Source organism: Bos javanicus, chromosome 3 (genome assembly GCF_032452875.1).
Source record: "Bos javanicus breed banteng chromosome 3, ARS-OSU_banteng_1.0, whole genome shotgun sequence".
Taxonomy (NCBI): Eukaryota; Metazoa; Chordata; class Mammalia; order Artiodactyla; family Bovidae; genus Bos; species Bos javanicus.
The window spans coordinates 108,315,540-108,330,638 of NC_083870.1; the positions used below are offsets into that span (position 1 = coordinate 108,315,540).

Here is a 15,099-nt window from a genome sequence, read left to right on the forward strand (position 1 = left end):
CAGGCGAGTGAGGAGGGACTTGGGCGTCTTAAAAGAGCCTGTGAGAGGGGAAGAGGTGGCGGCGCCCTCTGGCCAGGCTTGGAATACTCCCCATTTCTGCCGTTTGGGTCCAGGATTCCTTTCTGGAGCCCTCCTGGCCTACTAACTTTGTTGGGTGAGGAGGGGAAGCTGGAGCTACAGGAGAAACGCGGGAATGCCACAGCTTTCCAGGTTTCCCCCTTGCGGTCCCGGCCGGAATTCAGCGGCTAACTGTGGTCCTTTCCGTCGTGCTTGCGGCTGCCAAGGTGACGGCAGCGCAAGCCCCGCTGAGGAGACTTTGGGTTAGTGATTAGCGGGTCTGACCCGTCTTCCTCGCGTCTGGTGCCTCTAGAGCGGAACTTCGAACCCCCGGCAAGCAGAATACGAGGCAGATTCTTCACCGCGCGGGCGGAATTCGCGGCCCAGCGAAGTCTCCGCGGTGCCCGCCCCGCCTCACCCCTTTAGCGCTCACCAATTGGAGGCTCGAGCTCAGCCCCCACACTGACTAAACCAACCAGAAGCTTCAATGGGAGGCGGAGCCCGTATCTTCTCTTTCCTCCGGAAAGCGGAAGCGGAAGTGACGTTCGGGGAAGGTGGGGGCAATCATGGTGCCGCTGGGGAGGGGAGAAGCTGCTGCCGCCGCCGCCGTTGCCGGGAGCCGCGGAGGTAAAAGGCGAAACTAGACGCGGCCTGGGCTGGGGACTTCCCGGGAGGCACGGGACTTAGGCTTCCTCCTGAAGCATTTTCCAGTAGGGACCCCAGACCGGTTACCATAGGGACCCCACCCCTCCTCCGTTTCCATGGGGATGAGTATCCAGCCCCCCTCCCCTGTTTCCATGGAGATCCGGACCCTGCCCCTCTTCTCTCGGCTTGGAGCCCCCCAGCCTGACTTCGGGTGTTTTCGGGTAGCCTTTGACGGGGGACCATCCCAGACAGGTTCCTTTTCCCAGGCTCCTCTTAAGGGTGCTCCGTTTGTACTTCTCGTTTGCCACCCTCAAAGCTCCTGGTCTTGTTTGTTCCGGACAGTTGGTCTCCGCGTTGCCGCCTGTGGTGCTGGGGCAGCCCAGTGGGGCCCCCGGTGCTCTTATCTCTCCTCTCAGATGCAGCGAAATGTGCATCTACCGGGTTGCGTAAGCCAGAGCAAGGGGTCGGGCCGGTTCCTCCCGGATCAGATCCCCTGGCCTGTCTCTGGTAACTACCACTGTGTCTAGCCGCCCTACCGAGTAAAGGTTCACTTTCTGATCCGAAACAGAAGAGAAAGATAAAGTGCAAAGCCAGACTGAAAACTAAAAGTGATGTACTAATTATTTGTAAATTCTCTATTCTGTCTGCCAAACCCGCGTTTGTGGAACCGGTGTGTTTGCAGGTAAAAGAAGAATCAGTATTCCAGAACAGGAAAACTTGAAGTTTGATATTTTCCCCAAGAGAGTATATCCTTCCAAGAGGGTGTATCTGCAAGTCTTTCATTCATTTAACTGATATTTCCTGAACTCCTCATGCCTAGGGACGAAAATAAGACTCTTTATTCCCTCATTTCAGAGAGCACCCTATAAAACTTAACTTCTAGTGGACACCAGATTGTTTTAGGAGATTAATAGATAAAGTGATCTTCATTAGATATACCTGATTAGGGGTCAGCTCCACTACCCAGAAACTGAACCATCTGTTTTGGGATGAAGAGAACAGATTCACCCTTGATTCCTCTGCTGTGGTCAGACATTGCGTTTTAACATACATTATGTCTTTTACTCTGCATAACAGTTTTGTGAGAACAGGAATTACCAGTCCCACCCTATGTAAGTGAAAAGTAAGGCACAGAAAGTTACCCAGGCAGTAAGTAGGAAAGCCCGGATTTGTGGCTAGGTGACCCTACCTTCAAAGCCCTGCTTCTTCCACCATAGACTTACTGCCTCACTGTTGCATTTGGAGTTTCCTTTCTTTAAGATTTATAACAACTCAGCCCTCAAACAGTTTGTCCCTGTTTCCCCTTAAGTATTTTGACTCACCTTCACAGTGTTTGGCAGTAAGGCACATTTGGAAGGTCTTATGAGCTGCTACTTATTATTTCCATTAAAATTTTTTATTTTATTTATTTATTTAAAAAATTTCTTTGGCCACACTAAGTGGCTTGTAGGATCTTAGTTCTCAGACCACAGATTGAATCTGGGCGCTCTACAGTCCTAACCACTGGGAATTCCCATTACTTCCATTTTTTAAAAAAGGCATTGTTATTCCTTCAAAATGACTTGATAGTTTTCAACTTAAAGAAGAAATTCCCAAAGAAGATGTTTTTCATTGCTCTGGCCTGCTCTTACATGGAGAGCAAAAAGAGTCTCGTGACTGCTGTGAAGGTGAGGTCCCTGGGTCCTGTGGTTTATGACTTTGACTCTGGCTTTGTTCTCTTGTAGACAGGTCACTGCCTTTCCATTTCTCACAATTGGGCTGAGCACAACTGAACCATGGGGGACCACAGTCCAGACGACAGCATCAGCTACTTTGAGGTAGAGGAAGATGAGCTGACCCCCGATGACAAGATGCTCAGGTTTGTGGATAAGAACGGACTGGTGCCTTCCTCATCTGGAACTGTTTACGATAGGACGACTGTTCTTATCGAGCAGGATCCTGGCACTTTGGAGGATGAAGATGACGATGGACAGTGCGGAGAACACTTGCCTTTTCTAGTAGGGGGTGAAGAGGGCTTTCATCTAATAGATCATGAAGCAATGTCCCAGGGTTACGTGCAACACATTATCTCACCAGATCAGATCCATTTAACAATAAACCCTGGTTCCACGCCCATGCCAAGAAATATTGAAGGTGCAACCCTCACTCTGCAGTCGGAATGTCCAGAAACAAAACGTAAAGAAGTAAGTAAAGCAGTGGGTGAGGGCCCGGTTTGGCTTTGGGGAGGGTCCTTAAACCACACTAGATGGCAGTTTCAGCCAGGGAGTATCAGGGTCCCTGGAATTAGGACCTACAGTGGCTTTCCTTAACAGTATATGCTTCGTGTTTTGTTGTGACTCTTTTCTGAAACTTTCAGTGTGTATGGCTATGTTGAAATCTGGGAAAGCTAAATTGCTACTTTTCCAAATTTCCTCCTCAGATCATAAATAAAATAGACATCTCACGGAGGTAAATCCATGTCTCTGATGCGGAAATAACTGCGTTGTGTAAAAATGCTTTGTTTTGGAGAAATGAGTGTTTGCTGGAGTATGCTTTATTAGTGAACACGTAGTGGACAATGAAGGCTATCTTTCTTTTGTAAGAAACTCGAGCAAGAGGCCGTATATCTAAAAGTTTTCATGCTTGTGTTTAGCTAGTGCGCGTAAGGTAACTCATTCTTACAGTGCTTTGAAAACTGTAAAGCTTGATACAAAGTGGTGGTAATTAGCAGAGTAAAAGATGTGGTTTAAAGGTAGTGATATACATTTTCCAGGAACTAATTGCAGGTCAACTCGTAGATCCCTGGTAGTTAAAATGCCAGGGACTAACTGTCAGATGTTGCTAAACAGCCATTGGGTAAATCATTTCGCAAAATATTTTTCTCTTTTACTGTAATTCAGGTCTTGAAACTGGAGAATTTGATTCGTGGCATATGGTTTTCCTTTGCTAGGCTTAGAATCTCAGAGCTGGAAGGGAGACCTAGTGAGACCATCGTGTCATACCTCCCACCTCATGCAGAAATCTCTCTGCAGCAGTTTCTCTGGTCTCTGCTTGCATACCTCCAGGATGATGAGAGCAGTGTTCCACAGTTCAGCCTAATACAAAGTTGGTTGGCCAGCTCTGATTGTTAGAAAGCTTTGGCTTATATGAAGCCAAGAATCTGCCTTCCTGCAGCTGCTGCCCGCTGGTTCTAGATCTTCCTTTCTGAGCAGTGAGCTAAACCTTCCTCCCACAGAGGGCAACCCATTAAGGTAGTTAAAGATCATGGGTTTCTCTACATCTTCTCCACTGACTTTAGTGTCCCTCTTATGACATCTTCCCCTAGTTTCTCAGCATCCTGGTCACTTTTCATTGTATGAGTTCCAATTTTCCGGAGTCCTTAAAATTTGTAATTGAAGACAGTCTCAGAAGTGTGAGTCAGCTGGCACCAAATACCATGCGACTCTTATCTCTTCATCTGGACACTGTACTACAATTACTATATGGCCTGTATTTTATTGGCAATGACATCTTACTGTTAGCTGACACTTGAAAATCTCTAGACTGTTGTTTCTTAGCTGGGGATAGTTTTGTCCCCCAGGAAACATTTAGCAATGTCTGAGGACATTTTTGGTTGTCACCTTGGGGAAATGTTACTAGAACCTATTGGGTAGAGTCCAAAGATCCTGTTAAACATTCTAGTACACAGGAGAGCCCCCTACAACAAACAATTAATTGTCTGGCCCTAAATGTCAATTAGCTGTATTCCAGTAAAATTCTACTTACAGGAGAAAACAGGCGTTGGGTTTCCTAGACTACCCCTAGACTAGAACACAGGGAGCTGTGGAAGAGAAGAATGAAAAGATAGCAGACATCCAGACGTGGAAGGCAGTGATAGCATGCAGCGGGTCTGGACTGTGTTCTGGAAGTGCACTGAAGGTGTCTGAGCCAAGGAGTGATGTGGTTAGAGTAGCATTTTAGAAATGTTGCTCTGATAGCCGTGGCAGCTTGATTGCCTGGTTAGAAGATGGTTTCAGTTTAGGTTTGGGATTTCCTTTGAGTCTGATGAAGGTTAACATGGAAAGAATCCAGAGCTTGTGTTGACGTATAAGAGAATGTGGTTTATTATTGAAATTTGAAGAACGAGTGGTAAATTGAGTCTGATTCAAAGGATTTAAATGGCACCCCACTCCAGTACTCTTGCCTGGAAAATCCCATGGATGGAGGAGCCTGGTAGGCTGCAGTCCATGGGGTCGCTAAGAGTCAGACACGACTGAGCGACTTCCCTTTCACTTTTCACTTTCCTGCATTGGAGAAGGAAATGGCAGCCCACTCCAGTGTTCTTGCCTAGAGAATCCCAGGGATGGGGGAGCCTGGTGGCTGCCGTCTATGGGGTCACACAGAGTCGGACACGACTGAAGTGACTTAGCATAGCATAGCGTAAGCATGTTGAGTGTCTTCTCTCTCTTAGCACAGTGGCCACACAGATGACTCATGGAGCTTCAGATCTCAGCAGTGAGTTAAGTAGTTCATGTCCACTGTGATAGGTACTTTGAGGCCTCTTCAGAGTGCTCTATGCAGGCTGAGGAGAAAGCAGCTAACTCTCCTGTCCCCCTTGCCCTCCAAGAATGGTGATTCCATTAACAGGGATCAAGAGGGGAGGAAGAGGAGAATATTTGGTGGGGAAACTGGTGAACTGGTTGGAGTATATTGAATGTATAGTACTTGGAGGAAAGTCAAGTGAACAAATTGAGAAGCTGTTTGGAAATGTGGATCTGAAGTCAAGGAAGGGGTTTGGGATGAGAATTGTGGATCCATGAAAGTGCAGTAGTTCAAACTGTGGGCAAATAACCTAAGGAGAAGAAGTAAGACTTGTTCTGAGAATTTAAGGGTTAGAAAGAGAAAGAGGAACCAGAGATCACATAGTCCCAGAGATGGGTGGAACACACAATGCTGTGGAAGCTGAGGGAAGAGGGACTTCAGAAATATGAATATTCTTTTGTGACCCTGAAGAGGGATCGAGGGGCTGAAGATGAGCCATTAGTTCTGCTGCTTGTGCAGTTGATCACCTCGTGGGAAGACGTGCACCGGAGGCTGAGGCCAGATTTCAAATGATGGAGAAATGAGTGGGTGGTGAGGAAACAGGAGGCAGGAAGCATCAGGGTTTCTCTCTCTCTCTCTCTCTTTTTTTAAATAGGGTAGTTGGAGGAGGAAAAGTGATGAGGCAGTAGTAAGTAAGGGGATTGGATCATTGTTTTAGCAGAGGAAATCTGAGCATGGCTCAGGGCCTAAACTTCGGGCCATCCTCAGTTAATGATTACTATGTGAGAGTTTTTCAAGAGCAGATGTTTGGGAAACATTTAAGTTAAATCAAGACAGAGATTTGTTTATGAATATGGGATTTCTCAAGAGCTTTTGATAATAACCAAGAAGGAAGGAAATGCAGAATTCTCCAATTATTTTGAACTTGCGAAATCATTTTTCCAGGTCTTATTTCCATGGTCAGTGTTCTGTGGAACACGTTTTGGGAATGCTGATCTAGGCAGAAAAGGAGGAGATGGTAGGGAAGGGAGGGTTATGCAACCAGTGATACGAGCTGTCACTTTTCCACTCCGTCCAGCTTGCAAGCCTGGTTTACCATTCATGTCTTTTGATCCTTGATAATCATGTTGAATAAGACAAGTGCCTTGTTCAGTCCACCATGGGTTTAGCCCACTGTGCTTTCTTTTCCTCCCACCATGTTTTCCCATTCTATCCATGAGACCTACATGGAAGGTTCTAGAAACTCATTGAAATCATTAGGTGTGGGGTTGGCTGGGGGTTGAGGGAGAAGCTACAGTGGCTTTCAGTCTTTGAAAGTTGTGCTAAATGACCAGACATTCAGTAGACTCGCCTTCCTGGAGCACCATCATAAATGTAGCTTTCGTTGTAACAGCGATGTTCTTTTATTTCTTGGCATTTAAATCCATTTAATTGGTATGAAGAGGCCAATGTTTATGACTGACTGATAACATTCTTCATGATTTCTTTACATTCCCCCCACCTCCACCTTTAAAAAAAAACGACAAAAAACCGTGGTCTTTTTCTGCATCTCTATGCCCAGGTGTTACTCTTAAGAAATCAAATTATTTGATAGCTAGTCTTCTTGGCTTCCTAAGCAGCTTGTTTTCTGAGTCCGATTCTGGCTTGATTTTCCTGTTTACCTTAGATTGTTCCATTGTTTGCTATAGTGTGTGGTTGGCTTACCTATTACTCCATTTTTTTCTCCCTTGTGCTTGTTTTGTGCAAAAAGAAACCAGCCAGAGCCTTGCTGCAGATCCTACCTTTTTCCGCAGAGCCACTGGTCATTCCCATCCAAAGTGCACCTGTCTTATTCTTGTACTTGCTGCTTTACTGCTGTCTGCCTGTTGACTTGTTATTGTTGTTCAGTTGCTAAGTTGTGTCCGACTCTTTGCGACCCCATGGATGGCAGTGCACCAGTCTTCCCTGTCCTTCCCTATCTCCCAGAGTGTGCTAAGACTTAAGTTCATCGAGTCAATGATTTAGAAGCTCGCAAATCAGAACATCGTCACTCTGACCTGTCAGAATGACAGCCTGTCATTCTCAGGGTCAGCATTCTTAAGAATTGCTCCTTTAATACCTTTTTACTCCAGGTTTCTAAGCAGCTGTGTTTCCTTTCGTCGGTTCATGCAGTCACTTGGTTTCCTAAACTTTTTTACAGCTATGCCCTTCCCAAGACCTTTTCAGGACTGTCGGGTTACTTCCTCTGAAACACATCAGTGAATGTGTCTCCCCGCACCCCTGAACTGACCTTGCACTTCTCTGCTGCATGGTTGGCCAAGAAGGGTGAAGAAACCCAGGAGTCACATACCAAATATGCTCTTTATGATGCACCAGAGTGTCCCAGAGCATTGATTGGGAGAAAATATATTTTTCTGCCAAGAAGCACAGCTGTAGGGATGCTTAATGAATTGGGTTGCTTGCTATGTTGGTCAGTGACATTCCAAGAGATCTTTTTTTTTTTTTTTTTAGTGTGACAAATTTAAGATATAGAATAAGGGGGAAAATTTGACTCCAGTGTTTCAAAGCCTTTTTGCGATGTGCCCTTTACCGTGGGGACCCAGTTCCAATCTCATTGCTCATTATCAATCCCTACGGCCGTGTGAGGATCCTCTGAGACAAACTAGGTTGCTGCTGACTCTGCAGAGGGGACCCGCCCACTTTTAGTCTTTGCACACCGTGATTATATTCCTTTACAGGTTCCCTTGTGAACTCTCACAGAATTGCCCTGCAGAACTAGGACAGAGACAGTTTCTGCTTGAAATGCTAGTGTTGAGGATCTGTTCATTCTTTCCACAAGCTTTTATTTATTGAGTATCATCAGTGTTTGTCAAATATCAGGAAGGACAAAGAAATAATCCCTGCCCTGAGGGACTCTGGGGGGTCCGGAAGGAAGACCGCTGAGGCCTAAGGCGCAGCGTTCGGTAGGAAACCAGGGCTGGAAGCGTTTTCCCTTGCCAGCAGGTGAAGCCAGTTGAGCGCTCTCTCCTGCATGCCGCTTCCGTGTTACATACTTTTCAGCCATCAGCATTTCCATCACTGAGGCCCACTGGCTTGGAAGAGAGACCAGGGTGGCTTTACATTCCAACTGGTTTTCCAACATAATGCTGCAGGAATAACAGTTCTCAGATTTACATCGTACACAGGCTGTACCTGTTGAGTATTGCTAATATTTCGATGTAGGACATTGGAGAAAGAATCTGAATGTTCATGTTTTTCTTTTATTTAAATCTAGCTTTTTCTTAAAATTGTTTCCTCTGTGATGTACACAGGGATAAGTTAGACCTCGGTCCCATCTTTGTTCTGGTATATACTAAGTGGCCTTGGGCAAGCTGCTCCGTTTCCTCTTTTGTAAAATTGAAATAGAAATATCTTGTCACTTTTCGTGAAGGTGAAATAAGATTTATTCAGTTATACGTGCACAACAGGGGGTGCATAAAACGTCCAGGATCGTGCCTGGTGCCTGGTGGTGGCTTGGTGAAGGTCCGCTCTTCCTAAAGGCCCACGTGGTTCTTTTTTCTTGCTTTTTAAAAAAATTTACTTCTGGCAGCACCGGCTCTTTGTTGCTGCGCTCAGGCTTTCTCTAGTTTCGGAGTTGAGAGGGCTCCTCTTTTTTGCAGTGCACGAGCTTGTCCTCGCAGTGACTTCTCTTCTTGTGGAGCATGGGCTCTAGGGCGTGCGGGCTTGAGTAGTTGCGGTTCCCAGGCTCTACCATGTGGATTTAGTGGTTTTGGCACATGGGCTCGGTTGCTCAGTGGCACATGGCATCTTCCCGGACCAGGGATTGAAGCTGTGTCCCCTGCATCTGCAAGTGGCATCTTATTCACTGTACCACCAGGGAAGTCCCCCACATGGTTCTTGAAGGACGTATGGAAGGACGTATCCTCCTGTTGAAGAAAAGGTTAAACTGTTTTTGTTTGGAACTCTTTGGGAAGCGTTTTCTCCTGAAACAGCATTATAGATTGTGTGTTTGGGTACCCTGGAGCCCAGTCACCCTTGACTTGCTGAACTGTCTTATTAATACAGTTGTGGAATGTGACCCACCATTTAGAACCATGTTTTACAAGGAGAACATGTTCGTAGTCCCTCTGCAGGGGCTCTGGGTGCAGCCCTTGCCACAGGTAACCATCCATACATTCACCCTCCTCCCTTGGGCTTCTTGGCCTTACTGAGAGCAGGCCCCCCAAACTTCCTTCCCTGGTGGGCAGTTGGGGTACCAGGCAAAGGTGGGACTCTTTTTAAATATTGTTTTAAAAAACTTTTTACAATTGAGATGAAGTTGACATGCAATATAATGATTCCGTATTTGCAAATATTACAAATGATCACCATAATAAGTCTAGTTACCATTTTTTTTCTCGTGATGAGAACTTTAAAAATCTACCGTGTCAGCAACTTTTAGATAGACTATACATATCTATTAACTGTAGTTACCATGCTGTGCACTACATCCCCATGACTTACTTATTTCAGAAGCTCAGGGCTCTTACAGCTAAAGAATGAGGACTCCTGTTTTGCTGGCAGTGGCAAGAGGGTTAGGTGGCTGGCATCTTTTGAGTGCCTGCTACGTATCAGGCACTGTGTTCAGGATTCTGATAGTTTTGTATTTTCGTAATGATCTGAGGCAAGAATCGTACAATGAAGCCCATTAGCTATGAGAAGGGCTGAGACATGAAGGGCAGCAGGGTGGCACTGGTTCCCTAAAGGTACAGGGTTGAGGCATGGAGACAGTATGTGAATTCAGCTCTGTGGTGGGCAGTGCAGAGCTCTTCCATTTCTCCTTCGAGCTCTTTGGTTGCATTTGATGGAGTGGGAGAGAGGAGATCACTGATAGTGTGGGGGGAGAGTTGCTGGGGAGAGGGATGGGAAGGAAGGGGCAGAGCCAGGCTGAGGATTGATTTATAAGTATGTTCAGGTGCTCGGTGTTCAGAATCAGAGACTCCCTTTCCTTACTGACAATGGAGCTTTTAGTGTGTGTGGGATCTAATTCTGCTGGACTCATTTCTTTTTCCTCCAGCAGAAACTCAGCTTTTTTTCTCTTCTTGATTTTTTTTTTCCCTCCCGTGCACCACGTGGGGAGCTTAGTTCCCTGACGAGGGATTGAACCTACACCCCCTGCAGTGGCGTCTTAACCACTGGACGCTAGGAAAGTCCCACTTCTGAATTTTTTTTGAAGCTATTTTCTTCTAGAATTCCAGTGTTTAATTTTCTTATTTTTGCTTATCTCATTTCACCTTTCCTTCTCTGCTTCTATTAACTTACAAGGGCAAAATCATCTTTGTTAAATATTTCTCTATTCTAGAACTACTCAGAGCACTTTATAAGTCAACATCTGAAAACTTTTATGCCTCCTGCCCTTTATGAACGGAGAAGGCAATGGCACCCAACTCCAGTACTCTTGCCTGGAAAATCCCATGGATGGAGGAGCCTGGTGCTGCAGTCCCTGGGGTCGCTGCGAGTCGGACACAACTGAGTGGCTTCGCCTTCACTTTTCACTTTCATCATTGGAGAGGGAAATGGCAACCCACTCCGGTGTTCTTGCCTGGAGAATCCCAGGGACGGGGGAGCCTGGTGGGCTGCCGTCTATGGGGTTGCACAGAGTCAGACACAACTGAAGTGACTTAGCAGCAGCAGCCCTTTATGAAACATTAGACCCCATCCTCAGTGATCCCAACCTGTGCTGTATCTGAGCTCCCTAACTCCCTAATCAGCAGCTGTTTAAGTGATGCAGTACTTAAGCTCTTTTGGAGAAATGTGTTTTCCAATGGAATCTTTGGTGACATGTTCATATTACAGGTACTCTAGTTAATTTCTTAAAAATTTTTTTTTAATTTTTAAAATTGTTTGTTTGTTTTTGGCTGCACCAGGTCTTCTTTGCTGTACACGGGCTTTTCTCTAGTTGCGGAGAGTGGGGGCTACTCTGTGGTTGCGGTGCACAGGCTGCTCACTGCAGTGGCTCCTCCTGTTGTGAAACACAGTCTCTAGGCGCTCGGGCTGAGTTGCTCTGCTGAATGTGGGATCTTCCCAGACCAGCAGCGATCGAACCTGTGTCCCCTGCATTGGCAGGCAGATTCTTATCCACTGCACCACCAGGGAAGTCCCCTACTCTGGTTAATTTTGACAGGCCAGTTAATTATGTGTCCCTCAAGTTCTTTACAGAGAAGGCAATGGCACCCCACTCCAGTACTCTTGCCTGGAAAATCCCATGGACGGAGGAGCCTGGTAGGCTGCAGTCCATGGGGTCGCTAAGAGTCAGACACAACTGAGCGACTTCACTTTCACTTTTCACTTTCACGCATTGGAGAAGGAAATGGCAACCCACTCCAGTGTTCTTGCCTGGAGAATCCCAGGGACGAGGGAGCCTGGTGGGCTGCCGTCTATGGGGTGGCACAGAGTCGGACACAACTGAACCGACTTAGCAGCAGCAGCAGCAGCAAGTTCTTTAAATTCAGGTTGGGCAACACCTCCTTTGAGAAGTTGTTCTTTTTAGTCATCCCCAAGCTTGAGTTTTTCTTCAGTCAGTTCAGTTCAGTTCAGTTCAGTCGCTCAGTCGTGTCTGACTCTTGGCGACCCCATGGACTGCACGCCAGGCTTCTCTGTCCATCACCAACTCCTGGAGCTTGTTCAAATTCATGTCCATCAAGTTGGTGATGCCATCCAACCATCTCATCCTCTGTCGTCCCCTTCTCCTGCTGCCTCCTGGGTTTTTCTTAGTCTTTTTCTCTATATTTCCCTATATTCTAACATCTGTACATTTCCTCATACCCTATTGTTCTTGTCTGGGTCTCTTCTCGACTTTGAGCTTCTAGAGAGCAGGAGCCATTTTTTCTGTATTCCTATCTCCTGGGACAATATAATCCCTGGAACAGAACTTTTTTTGAATGCGTACACGCGTGAAAAACTTTAATTGTATTTAAATATACCAAATGTTGCAATACGTCTGCTGAGTAAGGAGGTTTTTTGCAACTTCCTGCTCTGATCCAGTTTGAGGTGGTTTGTTTTCCCTTTTTGTGATATTCGATGCTGTTTAAAAACGATTCTCAAAGACAGTATTGGCACTTGCATTTACTGCCTTCTTCCAGACAGGGTGAGATTGCACACTTGTTCAGTGTAGTACTGGGGAGCACTTGCTTTGACAGCCATGTGTCCCACCATTAAATCCACACACCTTCCTCAGGCTGTGTCCTCTCCCCGGTCTCTCCCCTCCGCTGTTTTGTGTAAGAGTAGTTTTATTCATTATCTCCATCTCCTCTGTTTCCCCCAGCTTCTCAGCCTGGTAAGTCCTGGCTTCTGCTCTTACCCTTCACTAGTCTTGCTGGACTAGTTCTGATCTTGTGAGCTGAGTCTTAAGAAATGCTTCCTCAGTCACCTCTGCTAAATTTGACCTGGTTGACCCTCCTCCTTGAAACTCTGTCCCTTTGTTACTTAGAGCCCTTGCCCCTACTTTCCTCAACAATGAGTCCTGTTGGTTTAGTTTTGTTTGTTTAGTCATCTGTTCCTTCACTCAACAAGTCTAAGTCACTTCTCCAGAGGCTGGTGCCTGAGGCTGTGACAGTGAACTGGTCGAGCTGGACGTGGTCCTTGCTCTCCTGGAGCCTACTACAGTCTCACTGGAGAGGAGCGGTTCATTGTTTAACTTTACAGATGTCTGCTTGGTGCTTTCTGTTCTCCAGCTACTGCTGTGCCTAGCATCTAAACAAATAATTATGTAAATTATTTAGCTATATGATTATTTCATCTTACTGGTATTCTGTGCTTTAAAGACATCAGGATGCCATGTGCTCTGCTTAGTCACTTAGTTGTGTCTGACTCTTTGCGACCCCGTGGACGGTAGCCCACCAGGCTCCTCTGTCCATGGAGATTCTCCAGGCAAGAATACTGGAGTGGGCGGCCATGCCCTGCCGTCTTCCAGGGGATCTTCCCAACCCAGGAATTGAACCCAGGTCTCCCGCACTGCAGGCGGATTCTTTACCGTCTGAGCCACCAGGGAAGCCCAGGATGCCATGAAAACCTGTAATAAGAATTGTTGTTTAGTCGCTGAGTCGAGTTCAACTCTTGTGACCCCATGGACTGTCGCCCACCAGTCTCCTCTGTTCATGAGATTTCCAAGTCAAGAATACTGGAGTGGGTTGCCATTTCCTTCTCTGAGGGATCTTCCCAACCCAAGGATCGAACTTGCGTCTTCTGCTTGGAAGGCAGATTCTTTACCGCTGAGCCAACTGGGAAGCCCCTATAATAAGGATACGTCTTCTCATTCGGGGAGGGGGTAGGAATGGGTCAGGGAACAGGTTCCTGAGGAAGGAACACTTAATGGACGCTTGAATTGGCCAAGTAAGAAAACCTAGATGAGAGCAGCGGTTGGCAGGGCAGAGAGACGGGAATGAGTAATTAATTTCACTTGTTACTTAGGAAGTTATCAACCGCTATAGCATCTTAAGAAGGAAATTCTGCTCTTGTCATTCACCACTGTCATAAGCTCTATGACTGAGACTTACAGACTCCTTAATTAGAGCATTCACAGTCATGGTTCTCCTCCCTGGTCAGTGATCATTTTGAAATCTCTATCTCGAAGTGCCAAAGAGGTTTTCCGTCTTGAGAAATCAGGACATGTGCATGAGAGGATAGTTAACTGTGTAAGCTAAGTGTCAAGTGAGTGGTATAGTTAAATATTGTTGGAATTCAGAGAAGGGCACTGTCACGTAGGTATGGAATGGTAGTGGAGGGCCTGGTGGTGGTGAAGCTTGAGTGGAAGAGATTGGGAAAAGCAGAGAAGAAAGGAACTGGACATTTCCTTTCTAGTGGGACTCTAGTGTTGCAGTTAGGGAAGAGGGTACTGTCCCTGTGGGCCTTAACAGTTCTCCGCTGCTGGCCTGAAGAGGACCTTGAAGGAGTTTGAATCCAAGGCTAGGGAATTGGGACTTTACCATTTGAGCAGGGAAATGGCATGTGTGTGCACTGTTTTAGAATAAATCTGGTGGTGATTAGCTTCAAAACTAGACCCTGAGACATGAGAATGCCTGATCAATAGTTCAATTCAGCCGGTATTTATGGAGCACCTCTGGTGTGGCCTAGGGAAGGGAAAGGGGTGTATGAGCAGGAGAACCCTTGTCTGGGGAACAAAAATCCTGTGCAAAATCCTACTAGGGATTGGGCTTTTGAGAGAAGGACCTGGAGCCCAGGGGAGATGGGAGGACTCGGGGCCCCTCCCTCCCCACCCCCACAGGTTTTCAGGGTTTGCCAAACAGATGCCTGTTTGTGTAGAATGGTTTTCACGTTTAAAAATTATTTTTAATCAAAAGAACATTATTTCATGATATATGAAAATGATGAAAGTCAGATTTCCTTGTCCATAAATACAGTTTATTTGGAGCCCAGCCTTGCTTGTCCATTTATGTACTCTGTGGTTACTTTCGGTGCTTCCCAGATGGCTCAGTGGTAAAGAGTCTGCCCAAACCCTGGGTCAGGAAGATCCCCTGGGAAAGGAAATGACAGCCCACTCCAGTATTCTTGCCTGGAGAATCCCATGGACAGAGGAGCCTGGCAGGCCACAGTCCATGGGGTTGCAAAAGAGTCAGACACAACTTAGTGTCTAAACAACAACAGACTGTTATTTCCACCTACATACAGCAGTGGAGTTGAGTAGCTGTAAGAGAGACCACGTGGCCCAGAAGGCCCTTGAGTTGCTGCATCCTAACATCCTAACATCAGATCCTCCTTCTCTGAAACTGGATGTCCTCCTCCCTACCTCAGGCCTTTCCCTCCACCCGGGCTTTTAAATATCCTTGTCATCTTTATGTTCCTCCCAGATCCTTAGCTTCTTTCTTCCAGGACCATTTTCCTTCCAAATATGCTCAAAACCTATCTTCCTTCAAACAGACA

General features: G+C 46.3%; 1 protein-coding gene across 3 annotated transcripts in view; it reads left to right on the plus strand.

The window, feature by feature from the left end:
- Positions 1 to 460: 460 nt before the first annotated feature.
- The window catches only part of MTF1 (metal regulatory transcription factor 1), a 39,843-nt gene continuing 25,204 nt past the window's right edge, over positions 461 to 15,099 (plus strand). For 2 of the 3 annotated variants that reach the window (XM_061412458.1, XM_061412460.1), the window contains exons 1-2: positions 461 to 684; positions 2,427 to 2,885. In XM_061412458.1, the coding sequence (XP_061268442.1) occupies positions 2,478 to 2,885 (408 nt within the window). In that variant the 5' untranslated portion in view covers positions 461 to 684; positions 2,427 to 2,477. Of the gene's footprint in view, positions 1,385 to 2,426; positions 2,886 to 15,099 lie in introns of all 3 variants that reach the window. The other variant, XM_061412459.1, reaches the window with a different exon arrangement.